A 23,427-nucleotide genomic window follows, 5' to 3' on the forward strand; every position below is an offset into this window, starting at 1 on the left:
CCCAGCACTTCTGTTCAATGAATTTAATCCCTTAATAACTTTACTAGCAAGTATTCATTAATAAATATCACTGCTGAGTCGGATTTTCTTGCTGTATAAAAAGGCTACAGAAGAAAAGTTATCAGCAATATTAAAAATATTATTTTCCTCAGAAGTCTATGTTCCAAGCTCTGGAATCTCTCCATAAATCTCCTGATCTCCCACTCCTCCTTTAAGATGTCCTCTTTGACCAAGATTTTGTTTGGTCACTTTACTGTGCCTCCATGTTTGGCTAGGTGTCAATTCTTTTGTTGGATTACGCTGCTGTGAAATGACGTGGGATGTTTTTCTACATTAAGGGCACTATACAAATGCAAATTTTGTTAGATAAATGAGACAAAGGGCAGAAACTTCTGCCCTCACCCATGGCTAGTTCAGTGGGAAGGGCATTTAACCAGGCAGGAGGGTGCAGGTGGGGACCCTGCCTGAGGGCGACCAGATTTTCAAAGGTCAGAACTAGGACACATTGAAAAAGCCTTGGGGGAAGGTGTGCTTCCTGATGATTAAGATGTTGGGTGACCAATGGCAGGAGTCTGGGGGAGGGGCAGTTGAAGGTAAGAGATCATGTTCTTCATCATCTTCCAGAATATGTCCAGTCTGAGTTGGCAACACTATTAAGGCACCCAATTTTTGAAGGCAGTCAACACAGAAAGTATGTGATGCACATGATAAATAAAACTGGGAGTCTTTAAACTATTATTTCAAACTGACTGATGATCCAACAGACTCTAGGAAACTAGTTTCAATTCAATGAAAACCCAGAGGCTGTTTTCAATTGACAGCCTGTGCAAAAATGCCTTCTCAATAAGAGCCATGAATATCCCTCCTTATCATCACCACAGGTTAAATCAGCAGGCTCAGTGACAGCAGACCGGCCTCGCACAGAGGAAATACACAGCCCAGAACAAACATCCTACGGAACAACTCGCCTAGCCGGTGGCGAATGAAACACTGAATAACAAACGATGGGTGAAGCAGGGGTGCGCCAACCACTGAGCACCTGGGGTGAAGCTCGGATCCCTGCTTACCATTTCGCACTCACTCCAACTCATCAGTCATTTCTTACTCCTCTCCATTGCTGTAGACCCCAACCGGCAGCCACTGTCAGATATGATTCAAACCATAGGACAATGTTCCTCTTTTCCACTCTCGTTCTTTCACAGCACACCTCTTTGACTTTCTGCAGGCCCAACGTTCCCTCTGATTGGACAAAACGTGACCTGCCAGCGAAAGACTTTCGTCACAGGCCTGCTGATTGGTCGATTTCCAAATATCAGCTCGGCCCTATTAACGACTTACGATTTAAAAATCTACTTTAAAAAAAAAACGATTATGTTTGCCTCTCCCATATACTACCAATGGAAATAAAAATGGGACGCGAGGGACAGGTTAAAGGGGATGGGCCTCAGCAGAGCTGAAAACTGGACATTTGAGCAATTTGGAGAGGAACACCAAAACATTTAGTGAAAAACCTGGACTGTCTTGGCCAAACTGGGATGTCTAGTCACTGTATCCCACCTCCACCCTGATTAGGTCCGGAACAGGAACGCCCATGGACGGCCATCCTGTCCTGCTGCCAATTGTGGCCCTTAAATGGGGAAATCATGTCCAATTAAGGGCCTTGTCCTACACCACTGGCATCAACCCAGCGACCGCCGGGGTCTAGCCATGTGAGAAACATGACAAGCAAACTCTGGTATGTTTGCGGGCTGCTGAGGTGGGGAGGTCCTTGTTCAGGCACTTCAGTGACTGTCGGGGACTCTACATCAGAAAAAGGGTCCCACTGGGTGCCAACCACTGCCCTTGCAGTGGACCCCTTCCCGCCATCACTCATCTGTGCCTGGGTCCCTCCTCGACCTGAGACCAATGGTGAGTGTCGTATCGGTAGCAGCCATCACTTACCTGATGGCGCTGTTGAGTACAAAAGAGCTGTTGGCCTCTCATTGGCTGGCAGCTCTTGGTGGGCAGAACTTCTGCCACTGGGGCCCTGATCCCCAGGGGAAGGCCCACTGCTGGCCTATTAAGTGTTTGAGTGACACAAGATGTAGCTGGCCTTCTTGAAAAGAGAAGGTGCAGGGGTCTCGCCAGCCATTCAGCTAGCAGCTGAGACCCCAATCATCTCCGTAAGATTCCACCAAAAGTTTATCTGATGAAGTAATATTTCCAGTTTTCTGTTGAGACAGGTAGGTGCTTGGTATGTTGATGCACACAGCTATTTAATTAACCAGGAATGTTAGAATTAATGCTATCTTATAACTAGGTTTACACAAATGATATGATTTCTATTTTCGTTATAAAAATTTATTTTTCATTTTTTAGGTTGCTGCCAAATGCTACCAGAAAGGTGGGGATTTGGAAAAAGAGAAACTGGCAGTAGCACACGATGCCGTTCTCAATGTCCAGGTCAAAAAAAGAAGCCAGAGGTAAGATTCCCTTGGTTTCCAGCTTTTGCTATACTGCACAGTTATTCTTTGATTTGACTTGCAACACAATGCATTTTTGAAACAAGACTAGAAATAAAAAATTGCATAGCTCACCCAAACTCTTTGGTCGTACAAAAGCAAAATGCTCCGGTTGCTGGAAATCTGAAATAAAGACAGAAAAAATTGGAAGAGAAACAGTGTTAACATTTCAGATCAATGACCTTTTGTCAGAACTTTGGTAGTACATTGATTCTATTTTTTGAATGGAGCATGCCAGCCAGGAGCACAGGTTGGAAATCTACAGGCATGCTCTGATTCACTACCTTCACTGGCGTGTTTGGTTCTAGCTCTTGGCACAGTGTAATACTGTCTCCGCCAAAGCTGTTCTGATGCCTTTTATTTTCCATGTGGGATTTAACAGTCCTCAGAGTTGCTCCTTATCCCTGAGTCTTCCTAAAGTGATTAATTTTTCCACTCCATGCAGTCTTTCAGGATAATCCCTTGCCCCTCTCCCAGTATACTAGTCTTTGCAAGTCTTGCTACCTGGCGAAACAGTTAAGAATGTTACTGGGAGCTGAGGCTGTCACTGTAGCAATAGGAGAGGGAGGAGATACCAGATTTGAGATACAAGAAAGAAACTTGGAAGCAAATTCTGAAGCAAGCAGGAAGAGATCTGAAACATATCTACCAATTTTTGGGCACAAAGCTGTATATAATTAGGTAAAGCACGACATGACTGATTAATATTCTTCATTTGCTAAATCGACATCTTGCCGTTTTGGTGTGTAGACGCCCAGTGACATTGAGCTTTGAGAAACGATGCAGACTAAGGATGCAGCCTCCCTTATAGGCCTTGTGAACTACCGAAGGGTTTCTTTTACAAAAATGAAAATGTTTTTGCAATAAAGGTGGATAAAGTATTTTTTTTTGCTCTTTTCAGGGAAATTCAAAATGAATACCTCCAGCTGGCCAAAACTTACCTGGAGTGCAAAGTGCCGAAACTGTCACTGAAGTGTTTAAGAAACGCAAAGGAATACAAGCTCTGTGCAGAACTACTTGAGAAATTAGGAAAGGCATGTGATTGTTATTTGTACTAGGGTTCTTGGTTTATATAACAGCTGTAGTTCCCAGACCACCCCTTGTTTTCACTGCATTATATAATGGATGAAACTTTTGCACATGGGACAAAGTTTCTGTTTCCTTGATTGACTGAAATTCATTTAGCATTGACATGTCAGGTGCAACATCCATAATCTTTAACATCCACTCCCCCCACCACGAGAGTACCATGGCTGCAGGGTGTGCCATCTATGAGATGTACTACAATAACTCACTAAGGCTGCTTCAGCAGAACCTGCCAAACCCATGACTTCTACCACCTAGAAGGATAAGCAGAGCAAGTACATGGGAATACTGTCGCCTCTAAGTTCCTTTCCAAGTCACACACCACCCCAACCTGGACATATATCATTGTTCTTTCATTGCCGCTAGGTTAAACGTCTGGAAGTCCCTACCTAACTGTACTGTGGAAGTACTTCACTACAAAGGACTGTAATGGCTCAAGAAGGCGGCTTACCACCACCTACTCAACTGCAACTAGGGATCGCAATAAACGCTGGCCTTAGTGATACCTACATTCTTAAAATTAATTTTTAAAATAATTTACATAAATTCCCCAACTTAATGTTCAGGCTCATTTTCTTTTCTCCCCCTTAATCTCTTAGGTGGGAGATGCAGCTTGCTTGTACAGAAAAGCTCAGTGTTATAGACAGTCTGCGAGATGCTTTGAGCAAGTGCACAAATTTGAATTGGCGCTCAAAATGCTCTGTCGTGGTGAATTATACAATGAAGCTGCTCTGGCTGTCGAAAGGTAATGTTCAGACACCCAAAATCTGATGTTTGTTTCTTCTGGATGCAAATATATGCACTTTACATGAATTTAAAAACATGATACTTCTATTGAACTTTATTTCTTACCATTCGACATTAACTTTTATTCAACACTCACCTTTCTTATTTTTTATTATTATTTGAATTCCTCCAATCAGATTTCCGCCCCTGCCATAGTACTGAATCTGCTCTTATCAATGTCACAAATGACATCCTATGTGGCTTTGACAAAGGTAAACTTTCCCTCCTCGAACTTTTTGATCTGTTTGTAGCCTTTGACACAGTTGACCACACCATCCTCGTCCATCACCTCTCCACTGCCATTCAGCTGGGTGGGATTGCTCTCACATGTGGTTCCATTCTTATCTATCTAATTATAGCTAGAGAATAAGTTGCACTGGCTTTTCTTCCTATTTGCTCCCTATAACTCCATGCCTCTCTACCTCGCTTTCCTCCTTTAAGACACTCCTCCCTAAAACCTACCTTTTTGATCAAGCAGTTATCTGACCTAATATCTCCTTATGTTGGTTTAATGTCAAACTTGTTTTATAATGCTCCTGTGAAGCACCTTGGGATGTTTCATTATGTTAAAGGTGCCATATAAATAAATGTAAATTGCTGTTATTGTTCTCCACATGCTTCAAAATTAACCCAGTCACTCATTGGGACATGATTACTGGCAATTAATTGCACTAGCACTTGCATCAATTATTCATTGCCACTTTGTAGAACCATTGCTTTGAGCTTTACCTCTGTTCCTCAGTAGAGGTAAGATGAGGGCACATTTACAATGTCTTTGAGGCACAAAGGGTTGTTCGAGGTCAAGAAGTCTAACTTGAAGATGTTCTGTCAAATTCCCTTTTTTCCCCCAACTGGCACTTACGCTTTTATGAGCTTTGTGATCAAATTCTGTTAGCAGTGAGGTTCATTTCCACAAGATTAAGGTATAAGAAATGCATCATTGCTATTGGTCTTCTTTTGACTGAGGAAAGCACAGTTTATGAAACGACCTACTAACTCTGTCTTAACTAGCTTGCCTAGATGGGAGAGGCTGTCCTACCTCAGGTTGATTCTTCAATCTGGCACAGCATCTGTCTGCCCCTCGGTCATCATCAGCACAGGTACAATGTCTCAAATCCAGTTGTTCAAATACTAGGGTTGCCCAAAAACCAGACATCTTTAGAATGTTGCAAGCATCAATTTTAATTGAGCAAAATAAAAAAAAAACTTAACTGCGCAATTCGGCTAGACACTAAATTGGCCCAGGACTAGTTATCCCCTTCGCTGCTTGTACGCCGGTTTATTCCCACGCAACGAGTGACCCTTCACCCAACCTGATTCGCTCGGCCTGAGCCTTCTGACCCGAAACCCCAGACAGCATCAGTCCCGAGGTTTCCAGTTTGAGACACCATATCTGTGCCTCTTGCGAGGGCCTCGGAGATGTACGATGTGCTTTAATCTAGTTATCCTGCTGACCACTAGGGAAATCTTCACCTTGAAGGATTGCATTGCACAATTCACATTTCTAGCATGTTGGGATGTGTGTGATGTCTGTAAAGGCTGCTCGATCAAGTTCATGCAGAGTCCCATGTTGCTGCTTTCTGCCAGTCTTTCATGGAAGCAATAGTTGAGGAATGTCCCCATGGCCTTTGGTTTATGAAAAAAGTGGCAGCTTTCTGGATGCTTTGCTCAGATAACTGTCGATCGGGATTCGAATTCAGTTCCATGCAATCTGATGCCTTTGATTTGTGTGAACTTGTGCTTCTTTTTATTAAAACCATTAGAATCATAGAAAATAATTAGAGCAGAGAATGAGGCCATTCAGCCCATCTGCCACCCAAGAAAGAGCAATCCAGCCTAATCCCATCTTCCTGCTCTTGGTCCATAGCCCGGTAGGCTACAGCACCTCAACAAGTGCATATCTAAGTGCTTTTTAAATGTGATAAGGATTCCTGCTACCACCACCCTTTCAGGCATTCAGTTCCACCCTCCCGCTGTTACACCCCTCTAATCATTCTATTTTAAATCTACACCCCCAGTTATTGATCTCGCTGCTAATGGAAATAGCTCCTTCCCATCCACTCCATCTTGGCCCCTCATTATTTTATACACCTCAATTAAATCTGCCCTCAACCCCCTCTTCCAAAGAAAACAAGGCCAAGCCATCCGATCTTTAGTCAGACACTACCTTCCCGTAACAAATCCATGCTGTCCTTGATGAATCCCATGCATTTCTAAATTAAGCCTTAAGTCTCTCAGAATTTTTTTCCATTAATTTGCCCACCACTGAGGTTGGGCTGCCTGGCCTGCAATTACTTGAGCTTTACCTTCCTCTCTTTGTAAACAAAGTTACAATGTTAGTAATCCTCCAGCCTTTCACCAGCATGCCTGTGAACAGAGAGGATTGGAAAATGATGGTCATTGTCTCCCCTATTTCTTCCCTTATCTCTTGTGATAGCCTAGGCCAGGTTTCATCCAGCCCTAGGGAGTTATCCACTCTCAGGGATGCTAAGTAGCATAATATTTTTTCCCTCATTTTGTTTATCCCACTCAATATTTCACACTCCTCCTCCTTAACTACAATGTCTGCTTCTTCAACCCACTGCACCCCCACCACCCCCCAACATTTTTGTGAAAACAGATGCAAAGTATTCATAGGGCAGGATTTTGCCCTTGGCGGGGGTGCTCGGCGGGTGGGGGTGGTTGGGAAGCTGACCACCGCCTGCAATTGGCTCCGCACCGCGATTTCACGCGAGCGGGCCAATTCAGGCCCGCCCTGTGTGGATCGCAACCGGCAGCGCTGAGCGTTGCCTTTGCGGGCGGGGGAAGGAGGGCGAGCCGGACCTCGTGCTCAGTTCACGCATGTGCGAGAAAGAGCGCTTCAATCTCCTTGAGGCACGGAGCTGCCTCAGGGAGATTGAAGCACTGTTTAAAAAAATTAATAAAGATGGTAAAAATTTAATAAATCATGTGTCACATGAGATGGGACATGCTTTTAATTCCAAAATAAAGTTTTTATTTAATGTTTATTTGCTTTAAGAAACCTCATCCCACTCGTGGATGAGGTTTCCTAAAAAATGTAAAGGTCGCTTAGCCTTTTTGCTTGCTCGCCAACCGTAAGGTTGGACGGGCAGTGTAGATTTGAATTTAATTAGATTGTTAATGGCCTTAATATTATCGACGGGCGTGCAGCTGACTCCAGTGCATTGTGCCGAACAAAATACCACCCGGGCGTGCGATGACTCCAGGACAAACGCCTGACGTCATTGTGCATCATTTTACACTGGGGCGCGCACCTGCACGCCAAGCGTAATATTCTGCCCACAGTATCTATCACATTATCTTTACAGTGCAGAAGGAGGCCATTCCGCCCATCAAGTCCGCACTGGCTCTCTGAAAGAGCATTCCACCTAGTCCCACTCTCCTGCCTTATCCCTGTAACCTTGCACATTCTCTCTTTTCAGGTAGCAATCCAATTCCCTTTTGAATACCTCAATCGAACCTGCCTCCACCACCCTTTCAGGAAGTTTGTTCCAGACTCCAACCACTCTCTAGGTGAAAAAATATTTTCCTCACATCACACTTACTCCTTTTGCCAATTATTTTGAACCTGTGTCCTCCAGTTCTTGATGTTCTCTTGAGTGGGAACAGTTTTTCTTTATTTACCCTGTCTATACCCCTCAGGATCTTGAATACCTCTATCAAGTGTCCTCTCAGCTTCCAATTTCCACCCCTCTATCACCTTCACATGGTCCATCCCCGACACTTCCCTTCCCTTCCTTGACTTCTCTGTCTCCATTTCTGGTGATAGACTGTCCACCAATACCCATTACAAGCCTACTTACTCCCACAGCTACCTGGACTACAGCTCCTCACACCCCACTTCCTGTAGGGACTCCATCCCATTCTCTCAGTTCCTTCACCTCCGTCACATCTGTTCTGATGATGCCACTTTCCAAAACGGCACTTCTTACATGTCTTCCTTCTTCCTTAACCGAGGTTTCCCTCCACTGTGGTTACAGGGCCCTCAACTGTATCCGATCCCTCTCCCGTGCCTCTGCCCTCACATCTTCCCCTCCCTCCCAGAACCATGGTAGGGTCCCCCTTGTCCTCCCTTTTCACCCCAGCCTCGGCATTCAGAGGATCATCCTCCACCATTTCTGCCAACTCCAGCGTGATGCCACCACCAAACACATCTTCCCCTCACCCCCCTGTCAGCATTCCGTAGGGACCATTTCCTCCAGGACACCCTGGTCCACTCCTCCATCACCCCCAACACCTCATCCCCTTCCCATGGCACCTTCCCATGCAATCGCAGAGGGTGCAACTCTTGCCCCTTTACCTCCTCCTTCCCCACAGTCCAAGGGCCCAAACACTCCTTTCAGGTGAAGCAGCACTTCACTTGCAACTCCCTCTATTTGGTGTACTGCATTCACTGCTCCCAATGTGGTCTCCTCTAAATTGGGGAGACCAAACGCAGACTGGGTGACCACCTTGCCTCCAGTCTGTCCGCAAGCATGACCCAAACCTTCCTGTTGCTTGCCGTTTCAACACACCACCTTGCTCTCATGCCCACATGTCCCCTTGGCTTGCTGCAATGTTCCAGTGAAGCTCAACGCAAACTGGAGGAACAGCACCTCATCTTCCGACTAAGCACTCTACAACCTTCAGGACTTAACATTGAGTTCAAAAACTTCAGACCATGAACACACTCCTCTATTTTCACCCTGTTTTTAATCTCTTTTTCTAAATTTATTTTTATTTTTTATCCACTTATTTTCATTTTTATTCATTTATTCATTGTTTTATCCCCTTTTAAATCCCTTTTTTATCCCTTTTTCCATCCTTTTTTCCCCCACCATCGCTCCCTCCCCACCCCCAAAAAGGGCTATCTGTCACTTGTTCATGTTGCTCTTTCCAGAGTGCTTACCCTTGTTCTGCTATTAACACATTCTGCTTTCTTACTTTTTTGCCGCAATCAGCACCTCCTTTAGCCATTACCACTACCATTAACACTCCCTTTGTCTTTTTGTCCATGACATCTTTGTCAATCTCTCCTTAGCCCCCACCTATCGCTGGCCTTCTATCCAGCTTTACCTGCTCCACCTCCCTTAAGCAGCATAAATTTCATCATATTTCTGTTTCTCTTCAGCTCTGAAGAAGGGTCATACAGACTTGAAACCTTAACTCTGTTTCTCTTTCCTCAGCAGGTCTGACAGCATCTGTGTTTTTCCAGCATTTAATGTTTTTATTTACTGCTCTCAGTCGCCTTTTCGCCAAGATAAACAGTCCCAATCTCTCCAATCTTTCCTCATAGTTACAGTTATTCATCCCGGGAATCATTCTTGAGAATCTCCTCTCTACTCTCTCCAATGCCTTCACATCCTTCCACAAGTATGGCGCCTAGAACTGGGCGCAGTACTCCAGATGAGGCCTAAGTAGTGTCTTGTACAAGTTCAACATGACCTCCTTACCTTTGTACTCAATGCCCCTATTAATAAAGCCAAAAATACTATATGCTTTAACTGCTCTCTCAACATGACCTGCCATCTCCAGTGACCTATTTATGTATTCACCGAGGTCCCTCTGTTCCTACACCTCCTTTAGGGGCTCTCCTTTTATGTTATACTGTCTCACCATATCTTTCCTGCCAAAATGAATCACCTCACGCTTCTCTGTATTGAACTTTTCTGTCCAATCCACCACATGTCTATGTCCTTTTGAAGTTCAAGACTATCCCCATCACAGTTGACAACATTTCCAATCTTGGCATCATCTGCAAATTTTGAAATCATGCCCTGCACACCACTAGGTCATTGATATACATCAGGAAGAGCAAAGGTCCCAACACTGACCCCTGAGGAACTCCACTACAAGCCCTCCACCAATCTGAAAAACAACCATTTATCACTACTCTCTGTTTCCTGTCACTCAGTCAATTTCTTATCTAAGTGCCTACTTTCCCTTTTATTCCTTGACTTAGAATTTTGCTCACAAGTCTGTTGTGTGGCACTGTATCAAATGCGTTTTGAAAATCCATATACACCACATCGACAGCATTTCCTTTCTCAACATTCTCTGTTACCTCCTCAAAAAACTCCAGCAAGTTAGTTAAACATGATTTTCCCTTGATGAATCCATGCTGGCTTCCCTTAATTATCCTGCACTTGTCTAAGTCACTATTGATTTTATCCCATACTATAGTTTCCAGAAGTTTCCCTACCACTGAGGTCAAGCCGACTGGCCTGTAGTTGCCAGCTTTATCCTTGCACCCCTTTTTAAACAAGGGTGTAACATTTCCAATCCTCCAGTCCTCTGGTACCTCTCCTGTGTCTAAGGAAGACTGGAAGATTATCACAAGTGGTACTGCAATTTCCGCTCTCACTTCCCTCAGTACCCTTGGATGCATCTCATCCAGTCCTGGTACCTTATCTATTTTTAAGTAAAGATAGCCTTTCTAACACCTGCTCCTTCTCAATTGTAAATTCGTCTAGTGTACCAATTACCTCCTTTCTCACCTCAGCCTGGGGAGCAAGCTCTTCATTTGTAAAGTCAGATGCAAAGTACTCGTTCAACACCTCCGCTATTTCTCCAACCTCCACATGCAAGTCCCCTTTTTGTCCCTGATCGGCCCTTCTCTTTCTTTTACTACCCTTTTACTATTTACATGCTTATAGAAGGCCTTGGGATTCCCTTTTATGTTCAGTGCCAGCCTCTTTTCATGCTCTCTCCTTGCTTTTTTTTATTAGTTTCTTCACTTCCCCTCTGGTTCTTCTATATTCAGCCTGATTCTCCATTGTATTTTCTGCCTGAAATCTGTTGTATGCGCATTTCTTCCTTTCTATTTTCACCTCTATCTCTCTCGTCATCCAGGGAGCTCTGGGTTTATTTGTCCTACCTTTCCCCTTCAAGGGAATATACCTTGACATTGGCTGCAATACTTTTTCTTTGAAGGTGGCCCATTGTTCAGCCACTCTCTTTTCTGCCAACATTTGATTCCAACTCACTCGACTCAGATGTATTCTCATCCCATTGAAGTTGGCCAATTAATTATCCCTGCTCTGGATTGTTCTCTGCCCTTCTCCATGATTAACCTAAACCTTATGATACAATGGAGGCTCTCCCACTGATATTTGATCCATTTGAACCAACTCATTCCCCAGAACCAGGTCCAAAACTACATATCCCCTTGTTGGACTGGAAACATACAGCTGTAGAAAACTATCTTGAACATAATCCAGGAACTCTCACCCCTCTTGTCCCTTTGTACAATTCCCATCCCAGTCTATATTTGCATAATTAAAGTCCCCCATTATGATTACTCTATAATTCTTGTACCTCTCCATACTTTCTTTGCAAATTTGCTTCTCCACATCCCTTCCACTAGTTGGTGGTCTATATACTACACCAATCAATGTTATTGCACCTTTCCTATTCCTTACCTCTAGCCAGAGAGATTCTGTCCTTGACCCCTCTGGAACATCCTCTCTCTCCAGTACTGTGTTGCCATTTTTAACCAATATTGCCACGTCCCCTGTCCTTTTCTTACTTTCCTGTCTCTCCTAAATACCTTGCAGCCAGGAATATTTAACGCCCAGTCCTGTCCTCCTTTGAGCCAGGACTCTGTTGTAGCAATAATATCATAATTCCATTTTTCAACCTGTGCCTGCAGTTCACCAATCTTATAAATTGCACTCCATGCATTCACATACATGCACATTAGCCCTGATTTAGACGTTTTTGCCCCCCTGCTTATTCTGACCCCACCTAATGACTTACTATTGCCTACTCTAATTCTATCAAACTCTCCTTGATACATTTCTCTGATATGTCCTCGTTAACAGTTGATACTTCACTACTTCCCACTGCCAGTTCTTCTCCTCTGCACTCTGAATTTCCACTCAGGTACCTACCCCCCCTGCCAATCTAGTTTAAACCCTCCCCAACAGTACGAGCAAATCTCCCTATGAGGACACTAGTCCCAGTCCTGTTAAGGTGTAACCCGTCCTTCTTGTACAGGTCCCACTTACCCCAGAACCGGCCCCAATGCCTCAGAAATCTAAAGCCCTCCCTCATACTCCATTTCTCCAACCAGGTTTGAATTGCTCAATCTTCCCATTCTTATGCTCACTAGCACGTAGCATTGGGAATAATCCAGAGATTAATGCTCTTGAAGTCCTGCTTTTTAATTCCCTTCATAACTCACTAAAATCTGCTTTCAGGACCTCGTCCATTTTTCTACCTATGTTATTGGTCCCAATGTGGTCCACGACCTCTGGCTTTTCACCCTCCCGTAAAAGAATGTCCTGCATCCGTTCTGTGACTTTCTTGACCCTGGCATGAGGGAAGCAACTTACCATCCTGGAGTCACGTCCACACCAGTCTACTCCCCGAACTATGGAATCCCCTACTACTATAGCACGTCCACTCTTCCTCCTCCCCTATTGTGAGCTGAGCCACCTGTGGTGCCATAGACGTGGCTCTTGCTACAGTCCTCTGAGGAACCATCTTGCTCACATTATCCAAAATGGACAAGCGGTTAGAGAGCGAGATAGCCTAAGGGATTCCTGCATTACCTGCCTGTTTCTCTTAGGTACTCTGGTGGTCACCCATTCCCTCTCTGCCTGTGTACTTCTTAGCTGCAGTGTTACCACCTCTAAATGTGCTATCCAAGTAATCCTCAGCCTTGTGACTGCACCACAGTGACTTCAGCTGCTCAAGCTCCGTAACTCAGAGCTCAAATTTCTGTAGCTGGTGGCACTTCCTGCAGTTGCAGTCACTTTGTGCCTGCACGACTTCCCACATCCTGCAAGATGCACATTACACGTGGCCGAGCTGCACTGTCATACCTTACACTTTATATAAAGCGTTTATTACAGTATTTACTAATTTATTTTAATTAATATCTTAATTTAGAATAATTCATATGTATACTACAATTTACTGTGTTTATCTCAGTCTCGTCCCTACTCGCACTCTAACACCCGACTCCGCTGTCAGTCTCGCCTCTTCTCACGCTCTTTTAACTCTCTGGCTAAGCTCTCAGTCTCACTCCTTCTCACGCTCTTCTAACTTTCCAACTCCACTCTCAGTCTCATCCCCTTCTCGCACTTTTTTGACTCTCCAGCTACGCTTTCAGTCTCTGCCGTTCTCGTGCTCTTTTAACTCCCGACTCCTTCATGAAGGACTGTACCAGTGCCTTGCACTTCCACACACATTTTTGGTCTCTTCTCAACCCTAACCTTTCCTTAGTTGTCCTCTTGCTCTTTGTGTTCATAAAACATCTTTGGGTTTCCTTGATTTTACTTGCCAATATTTTTTCATTTCTTCTCTTTACTTTCCTAATTTCCTTTTTAATTTCACTCCTGCGCTCCTCTAGGTTTTCTGCAATATTGAGCTTTTTGTATCTGACTTGAACTTTCTTTTTTTGCCTTATCCTACTCTGTTTAGTCTTTAATATCCAGGGGGAGGGTCTAGATTTGAAAGTCCCACCCTTCTTATTTGTGGGAGCATATTTGTTCTGAACTGTCTTTATATCCTCCTTTAGTACTTCCCACTGCTCTGACACTGATTTACCTTCAAGTAGCTGTTTCCAGTCCACTTTTGCCAAATCACATCACGGCTTTGTAACATTGGCCGTTCCTAATTTTAAACTTTTACCCTTGGTCTATATTGTCTTCCATAACAACTCTAAATTTAACGGACTTATCATCATTATCATTAAAATGCTCTCTCACTGATGTCCCTTCCGTTTGCCCAGATTGATTCCCTACAACTAAGTCCAAACTGTCCCTTCTCTTGTTGGGGACTCGCTGTGGACTGGCTGAAGAAACTCTTCTGGATATGTTTTAAGAATTTTGTGCCCTCTATACCTTTTATACTGAATTAATCGCAGTGAATAGTAAAGACAGTTGAAATCCCCTCCTGTTACTGCTCTTCTGTTTCTGAACCTCTGCAATTTGCCTACATATTTGTTTTTCTATCTCCCTCTGACTGTTTACTGGGAACAAACTGATGACCTGCAGAATGATGGCCCCTTTTTTCTTCCTCAGTCTCACATCTACAGTATTTTGCTTTTGGAACATTTTTGTACGTGAATCTCCAGTTCTCTCTGTTCCTGCACCCCCTTTAAAATTTTTAACTTTTAGCTTATATTGCCACTGCTTAATTTTGGAAGGAAAAACGTCATTTGACATTTCTCTGCATTAAAATTTATTTACCTTATGTCTGCTTATTTCACAAGTCTATGTCCTCATTTTTCGTGACATTTCCAAACTTCATGTTAGCTTCAAACTTTGAAGTTATGCCCTTGATACCCAAGTCCAGGTTATTAATGAATATCAAAAAGAGCAATGGTTCTAATAACGATCCCTGGTGAACACAACTGTATACTTCCCACCAGTCTGCAAAGTAATTGTTCAGCGTGCTACTACTTTGCTTTCTGTCTCTAAGCCAATGTCATACCTGTGCTGCCACTGCATCTATTAATCCAATGGGCTTCAATTTTGCCAGCAATTCTATTGTGTAGCACCTTTTCAAATGCTTTCTGAAAGCCTGTATACACAACATCAGCTGCACTACCTTCATCAACGTTCTCCATTATTTTGTTGAAGAACTCAAATCAAGTTAGCCAGAAATGATTTTCCTTTAGCAAATATGTACTAAATTACAACACAGTAGGCCTATTCCTCCTAATTTGTATGTTCCTCGAGCTGACAACTTTGTCCCAGTTTATTGTCTCTAGAAGTTTCCCTACTGCTGATGTTCAATCGTTACCTGTTTATCCCCTATTTTTTGAATAAGGATGTGATATTTGCAACCCTCCAGTCTTCTGGCATCAATGCCAGATCCAAAGAGCATTGGAAGATTGTGCCAGGGCACCTGCTATGACCACTCTTATTGTCTTCAGCAACCTACTCTGCATCCACCCGGAGTGGGTGACTTTTGTATTTTATGTGCTGCCAACCATCTTAGTGTCTTCTTTATTTTTATTATGTCCAAGTTCTCTGTCACCACCTCCTTTACTGTAACACTGGCAGCATCCTCTTCTGGTTACGATGGATGAAAAGCTAGCAAAATATTTTCCAATTGATCATTCTTTTAAAGTGTGCATTCACACTTTTGCTTTACATGCTGATAAATGCCCACATCTAAGTGTTAATGTACAAATCTTACTGTTTTTTATTTCTAGATTTGAAGAGATTCTTCATCAAAAGAATCAGATTTTCACAAAGCTTCCATACTCTGCGGATCAGTTCCGTTTAGAGGCCGCTGCCATGTGTCTGAGGGAGAACAAGCTCACTGAAATGATGGTCTCCTTGTCTTACCTTGACCTTGAAGACCAGCTAGTTTTCCTCAAGTCAAGCAAGTGTTTGTCTCAAGCAGCTGACCTCCTGAAAGAACAGAAGCGGGAAGAGGAAGCTGCTCTTTTGATGCGAGAGCATGGAAAGCTCCAAGAAGCAGCAAGGCTTTCAAACAAGAAGGAGTTTCAAGCTGAGTGCCTTGTTGCTGCAGCCCGAGTGAGTCTACTCAAAGAAAGCAAAGGAGAAGACATAGACAAAAAAAGTATCCAAGAAATGTTGGACAAAGCGACCCAACTCTTCAAAATCATAAAAGGGCAGCCCACCGATATAGCAGAAGCCATGCTACTGAAAGGCCTTCTAAATAAAGAGACCGGTGTGGTCAGAGACGCTTTTGACATTTTTGTTCATGAAAATAACAGTGCTGGAGCTGTGGAGAGCCTCTTTTTTTTACAACAGAAAGATGCTGAGGCTTTGTCAGATTTTGAACGATCATTGACTTGCCTGGAAATGTTGTTGCAGTTGGTGAAAGCATTCAAGAATCCCCAGAACAATGCTGAGAAAGAAATGGTCAAAGCTTGCTATGCATTTTTTGGAATTTCACCAGTGGACGCCAAGTACGGCAGAATTCCGCTCTATGAAGGAGTGAGAATTTTGCAGCTAGATTTTAACCTAGATCTAAATGAAAAGCAAGGCAGCTTCTACAAATGTGAAATGAAAAAAGTTAGGATCTTACTACAGAAGCACTTATTGCTACACCTTTGTGACTTTGCTGATAAAATTAAGTCAGCGGGACAGAGTATTCCAGATGTTTGCCCGAAGTTTATCTGTGGCTTGCGCTGCAAGTCTCCTTCCTGTCAAGATTATCATAGGACTTTGAAAAGGTATGAAGCAAAATATTCAATTGAAGCCAAGCTGTATCTGACTGTTCTAAATGGAATATTGCTGGAAGCAAAACATTCCTGTCCCAAAGAGACCTTTCCAGAAGTTGAGAAAATTGAAGATATTCTCACTGGTGACCCATATGCATTATGTACCTCTCTGCTGAACGCTTTTTACCCAAAACATTTTCATCAGTGGGTTATATCCAAGAGCCCTAGAGCTTGCTGGGATGTCTTGGGATTAGTGAAGAAGATTACATTTCAGAGTTTCAGGTCTGTACTGAGGGACTACATAACTCATTGTTTTGAATATTCTTCAGATCAGCAAAGAAGAGAATCAACAGACTTGTGGGTACAGGCCCAACAGGTTTACCTTCTAACTTGTGACTACCCCAAGAAAATTGAAGACCTGCTCTCAAAAGAAGAACAAGCATATGACTCTGAACGAAAGAAATGTGAAAAAGGCACAGATGTTCAAGACAAAAGGAGGAAACGTGGAGCCCTTAAGGGCAAGCTTGGGATGTTGAGTACCAACACACTACATTTATGTATTTTCAGGCTTCTAGTTATGTCTATGAAGAATTTTTATGAAGACTCAGACCCAGAGCAATGCATTCACAACTTCTACCGGTTCATGAATGTACTTATTAGGAGATGTGTTGATCCCCTCATCCCAAGTATAGCCAACACTGTCACTGTGCTTGAATTTCAGTTTATTTTATGTTGTTCCATCCTTATGCATTTCACAAAGAATCTTGTTGTCTGTCTTCCAAGGAGTTTCATAGCTCTTTTTCATTACTGGAACTTCATGTTCAAACCTAAAGGCAAACACAAAAAGCCCAAAGATGCCTTTGACATCATAAATGAATACAAGCCAAAGGATGTGCCCAGACAGATAAGTAGAATGAAAAAACATTTGTCCTACCTGGGCAAAGTCTTGTGTGGTGAGCAGAGCAGAAACTTCAATGTGCTTTTGGATGCTTTCAGTGATCCAGATTGCACTTCATCAGGAGAGGCGGAGAGGACAGTGGTTCTATGTGTGGTGATGTTGATAAATGCAAGATATGTTCTGGAACCTCAAATGGAAAAGGTAATCAGATGTAACCTCAGAGAGGTACAGAGTAAGTTGATAAAAATCAACCAAGACCATGGGTCAAAGGTTCCAGCAAGACTCGTTGATCTTGTTAAAAATGTTAATAGAGCACAAAGTGGCAAAGATGTGGTGAACAGCCTTCAGGAGTTACTGAGTAGGAGAGATGATGAGTATTTGCATGACTGCATCTGGAAATGGGACCACCACTATGGCCCTGGTTCAGTGCGGGGTATTTACTTTCAGAACATAAATGCCGAAAGATTTACTGATGAATATCGAATAAAAATCGATGAAATTGTACTCATGCCAGAGGAAGAACATGGTGCTCCTGAAGTTGCTCAGTACCTTGAAGAAAAAGATGATAATCTCCAGGACATGGCTTCTGAATTGCAGAAAGCCAACTTGAAACGGAAATGGCAGCGTTTACTACATGTAATTAGTGTGTGCAAATTCCTGCTAACACTCTCAATGCAAGCAGCTTCAGAACCTGCCCAACTGAAGAGACAGGTTCCCAGCAATTTCAGAGAGGCTCAAATCGATAAGACGCAGTGCGATATTTGTGGAGTGAAATTTTCCAGAGGCTCTAAAAGCTATGCCGACTTTTGTCGAGAGCAAGAATGTGAAGAAGCTACTAACCATATCTCAGAAAACTGGGACGAGAATGAAGATGAAGGAGAAAGTGAAAATTTATGCTTGCGTGAATGCTTTGAAACCCACATCAGACTTGAAGAGCACATAAAGAAAGAAGATGCCTACAATTCTTATTTGATTTACTTCAGACGATCTGTGGAGCCTATCATGAGCAAAGGCAGAAATATGCTGTACTGTCTTGAGGAAATGGCGACAGATCACTTGACATCTAAAGCACTATCAAAAGTGATATATGGAAAACTGCAGAGCAATATTGATGTAATTGTCAATTTAATAGACAATATCTACAACCACAAGACCTGGGTAAAAGGTAGTGTACTTCTCTTTAGAATTAGCTCACCTTCTCTCATGCACCTTCATGTGGACAATATGCTTTTAAGGAAAAGTAAGCTGGTTTTACCTCTAGATTTTCTTTTCTTAAGAATCCATTTTGATTTGTAATTTCCTTATTTATTGTTGACAGCTACACCTTAGAATCCCACAGGGCAGAGGTGTACGTCATTTGGCCTATTGTGGGAGCTGCTCAATTCCCCTGCTCTTTATTCATTGCCCTGCATTTTTTATTTCCCAAGTATACATCCGACTCATTTTTGGAAACCATTGTTGCATCACCCTTTTAGGCAGTGTGCTCCAGATCATAACCCGCTACATCAAAATAATTCTCCTCTTCTCCCCCCAGGTCCTTTTGCCTATTATGTTAGACCTGGGTCATTAACCCTATTGCACATGGAAACAATTTCTCCTTATTTGAAGAGAGAAGCTAGGATTGTTCTCCTTAGAGGGAAGAAGATTAAAGAGAGGTTTGATAGAGGTGTTCAAAATTAAAAGAGGGGTTTTGATAGAGTTAGATAGGAAGAGACTCCTTCCACTGGGAGGAGGGTCAGTAATCAGAGAGGACCCAAATGTAAAGTAATTGGGAAAAAAAAAGCCAGGGAGGAAATGAGGTGAATTTTTTTTTTAAATCAGCAAGTTGTTATGATCTTGAAGGCATTGCCTGAAAGCTTGGTGGAAGCAGATTCAACAGTAACTTTCAAAAGGGAACCAGATATATATTTAAAAGGGAAAGATTTGCAGGGCTATGAAGAACGCTATGGAATGGCACTAATTGTTAGCTCTTTCAGACAGGCAACACACACACAATGGGCCAAATGACCTTCTTCCGATCTGTATCATTCTATGATTAAACAAATCCACTTCACATTTTCTGAAAGGGCTGCAAGGAGTCAGCACTCACTACCACTTCTGGAATCCAAAGGTCAATGAACCTCTGCACATCCAAACTCTCTCCCTGCTTTATTAATTTAAATGAATGGATTCTACTTGTACCTCATCTCAATCTATCAACTTGTCTGTTACTGATGCCCTTAATCATTTTAAACAGCTGAACCAGATCTTCTCCAAGTATACTTTCCAGAGAATCCAAACGCAAAGCAGAGGTTTAGCATTACTCAAACATATATACACACGTGCAAATTAGGAGCAGGAGCCTTGAACCTGCTCTGATATTTGATAAGATCGTGGCTGACCTGATTGAGCTTCTACTTTCCATTGACCCCAAGTACTCTTTGACTGACTCCCTTGTCAGTCAAGAATTTGTCTAACTTGGCCATAAAAATATTCAATGACCCTGCCTCGATTGCTCTCTGGGAAACAGAATTCCACAGACTAATGATCCTCTAAGAGAAAAAGTTTCGCCTCATCTCCATCTTAAATGGAAGACTCCTTAGTTTTAAATTGTCCCCTGGTTCTGGTCTCTTCCACAAGGGGAAACATCCTCGCAGTATCCGCCCTGTCAAATCCCCTCAGGATCTTATATATTTCTATGTCCTAGGGGGAATATTTGCTAGAGTGGTTGGGGAGGGTTTAAACTAAAATGGTAGGGGGATGGGAACCTATGCAAGGAGTCAGAAGAGTGGGAATCAAGGACAAGAACAAAAGACAGAAAGGAGAATAAGAAAAGTGATAGAGAAATCAAGGGCCAGAATCAAACAGGGCCTCAGTGAAAAATAGTGGGTACGGATCAAGTAATATTAAAAAGACGAGCCTTAAGGCTTTGTGCCTTAATGCGAGCAGCATTCGCAATAAAGTGGATGAATTAACCGCGCAAATAGATGTAAACAGGTATGATATAGTCAGGATTACGGAGACATGGCTGCAGGGTGACCGGGGATGGGAACTGAACATTCGGGGGTATTCAGTATTTAGGAAGGACAGACAAAAAGGAAAAGGCGGGAGTTGCATTGCTGGTTAAAGAGGAAATTAACACAATATTGAGGGAAGATATTAGCACCGACCATGTGGAATCTGTATGGGTAGAGCTGAGAAACACTAAGGGATAAAAAGCTTTAGTGGGGGTTGTATATAGACCCCCAAACTGTAGTGGTGATGTTAGGAATGGCATTAAACAGGAAATTAGAGACGCATGCAATAAAGGAACAGCTGTAATTATGGGTGACTTTAATCTGCATATAGATTGGGCAAATCAAATTAGTAACAATACCATAGAGGAATTCCTGGAGTGTATACAGGATGGTTTTCTGGACCAATACGTTGAGGAACCAACTAGAGAACAGGCCATCCTAGACTGGGTATTGTGTAATGAGAAAGGAATAATTGGCAATCTAGTTGTGCGAGGCCCCTTGGGGATGAGTGACCATAACATGATAGAATTCTTCATCAAGATGGAGAATGACGTAGTTGATTCTGAAACTTGGGTCCTGAATCTTAATAAAGGAAACTAAGATGGTATGAGGCGCGAGTTGGCTATAATGGATGGGGAAACGTTACTTAAAGGGATGACGGTGGATAGGCAATGGCAAACATTCAAAGAGCGCATGGGTGAATTGCAACAATTGTTTATTCCTGTCTGGCACAAAAGTAAAACAGGAAACGTGGCCAAACCATGGCTTACAAGGGAAATTAGAGATAGTATTAGATCCAAGGAAGAGGCATACAAATTGGCCAAAAAAACAACAGACCTGAGGATTGGGAGCAGTTTAGAATTCAGCAAAGGAGGACCAAGGGATTGATTAAGAAGGGGAAAATAGAGTACAAGAGTAAGCTTGCGGGGAATGTAAAAACTGACTGTAAAAGTTTCTATAGGTATGTGAAGAGAAAAAGATTGGTGAAGACAAATGTAGGTGCCTTACAGTCAGAAATGGGAATTTATAATGGGGAACAAAGAAATGGCAGACCAACTAAATACATTCTTTGGTTCTCTCTTCACAAAGGAGGACACAAATAACATACCAAAAATGTTGGGGAACACAGGGTTTAGTGAGAGGGAAACGGTGTTGGGGAAATTGATGGGATTGAAGGCCGATAAATCCCCAGGGCCTGATAATCTACATCCCAGAGTACTTAAGTGGCCCTAGTGGATGCATTGGTGGTCATCTTCCGAGATTTTATAGGCTCTGGAACAGTTCCTACAGATTGGAGGGTAGCTAATGTAACCCCACTATTTAAAAAGGGAGGTAGAGAGAAAACAGGGAATTATAGACTAATCAGCCTGACATCGGTAGTGGGGAAAATTCTAGAGTCCATTATAAAAGATTTAATAGCTGAGCACTTGGAAAACAGTGGCAGATTCAGACAGAGTCAGCATGGATTTGCAAAAGGGAAATCATGCTTGACAAATCTACTGGAATGTTTTGAGGATGTAACTAGTAGAGTTGATGAGGGGGAGCCAGTGGATGTGGTTTATTTGGACTTTAAGAAGGCTTTCGACAAAGTCCCACATAGATTGGCGTGTGAAATTAAAGCGCATGGGATTAGGGGTAGTGTATTGAGATGGATAGAAAACTGGTTGGCAGACAAGAAACAAAGAGTAGGAATAAACGGGTCTTTTTCCGAATGGCAGGCAGTGACTAGTGGGGTCCGCAGGGATCGGTGCTGGGACCCCAGCTATTCACAATATATATTAATGATTTAGATGAGGGAACTAAATGTAATATCTCAAATTTGCAGATGACACAAAGCTGGGTGGGAGGGTGAGCTGTGAGGAGGATGCAGAGATGCTTCAGTGTGATTTGGACAAGCTGAGTGAGTGGGCAAATGCATGGCAGATGCAGTATAATCTGGATAAATGTGAGGTTATCCACTTTGGTAGCAAAAACAGGAAGGCAGATTATTATCTGAATGGCTATATATTGAGAGGGGGGAATGTACAATGAGACCTGGGTGTCCTCATACACTAGTCGTTGAAGGTAAGCATGTAGGTGCAGCAGGCGGTAAAGAAGGCAAATGGTATGTTGGCCTTCATAGCGAGAGGATTTGAGTACAGGAGCAGGGATGTCTTGCTGCAGTTATACAGGGCCTTGGTGAGACCACACCTGGAATATTATGTGCAGTTTTGGTCTCCTTATCTGAGGAAGGATGTTCTTGCTATAGAGGGAGTGCAGTGAAGGTTTACCGGACTGATTCCTGGGATGGCGGGACTGACATATGAGGAGAGATTGAGTTGGTTAGGATTATATTCGCTGGAGTTCATAAGAATGAGGGGGGATTTCATAGAAACCTATAAAATTCTAACAGGACTTGACAGGGTAGAGGCAGAAGGATGTTCCCGATGGTGAGGGAGTCCAGAACCAGGGGTCACAGTCCGAGGATACAAGGTAGACCACTTAGGACTGAGATGAGGAGAAATTTCTTCACCCAGAGCGTGGTGAGCCTGTGGAATTCGTTACCACAGAAAGTAGTTGAGGCCAAAACATTGTATATTTTCAAGAAGGAGTTAGATATAGCTCTTGGGGTGAAAGGGATCAAAGGATATGGGGAGAAGGCGGGAGCAGACTATTGAGTTGGATGAACAGCCATGATCATAATGAATGGCGGAACTGACTCGAAGGGTCGAATGGCCTACTCCTCCTATTTTCTATGTTTCAATAAGATCACCTCTTATTCTTCTAAACTTCAATAGATACAGGTCCAACTTGTCCAGTCTTTCCTCTTAAGACAAACTCCTTTATCCCATCAAAGCATGAAGGCCAAGGATCATCTTAGTTGCCTCTGTATGATCATGTTTCTTGAGGTGGAGGTGAGGAAGGGAACCAAAAGGGTACAGAGGTCTCCACATGAAGACTCACCAAAACCTTATATCATGAAGTTCTGCTTGGAATTTCTGAGAGTTAATTTGAAGGTCAGCCTAATTG

The 23,427-nt window shown here is 42.9% G+C and overlaps 1 protein-coding gene across 2 annotated transcripts in view; it reads left to right on the plus strand.

Annotated features, from left to right (window-relative positions):
* The window catches only part of LOC144679580 (TPR and ankyrin repeat-containing protein 1-like), a 135,978-nt gene that overhangs the window by 107,176 nt on the left and 5,375 nt on the right, over window positions 1-23,427 (plus strand). For both annotated transcript variants that reach the window (XM_078540099.1, XM_078540098.1), the window contains 4 exons: window positions 2,359-2,462; window positions 3,403-3,535; window positions 4,187-4,332; window positions 15,544-18,587. In XM_078540099.1, the coding sequence (XP_078396225.1) occupies window positions 2,359-2,462; window positions 3,403-3,535; window positions 4,187-4,332; window positions 15,544-18,587 (3,427 nt within the window). The remainder of the gene's footprint in view (window positions 1-2,358; window positions 2,463-3,402; window positions 3,536-4,186; window positions 4,333-15,543; window positions 18,588-23,427) is intronic.

The sequence above is a fragment of the Cetorhinus maximus genome, chromosome 4 (genome assembly GCF_964194155.1).
Source record: "Cetorhinus maximus chromosome 4, sCetMax3.hap1.1, whole genome shotgun sequence".
Lineage (NCBI taxonomy): Eukaryota > Metazoa > Chordata > Chondrichthyes > Lamniformes > Cetorhinidae > Cetorhinus > Cetorhinus maximus.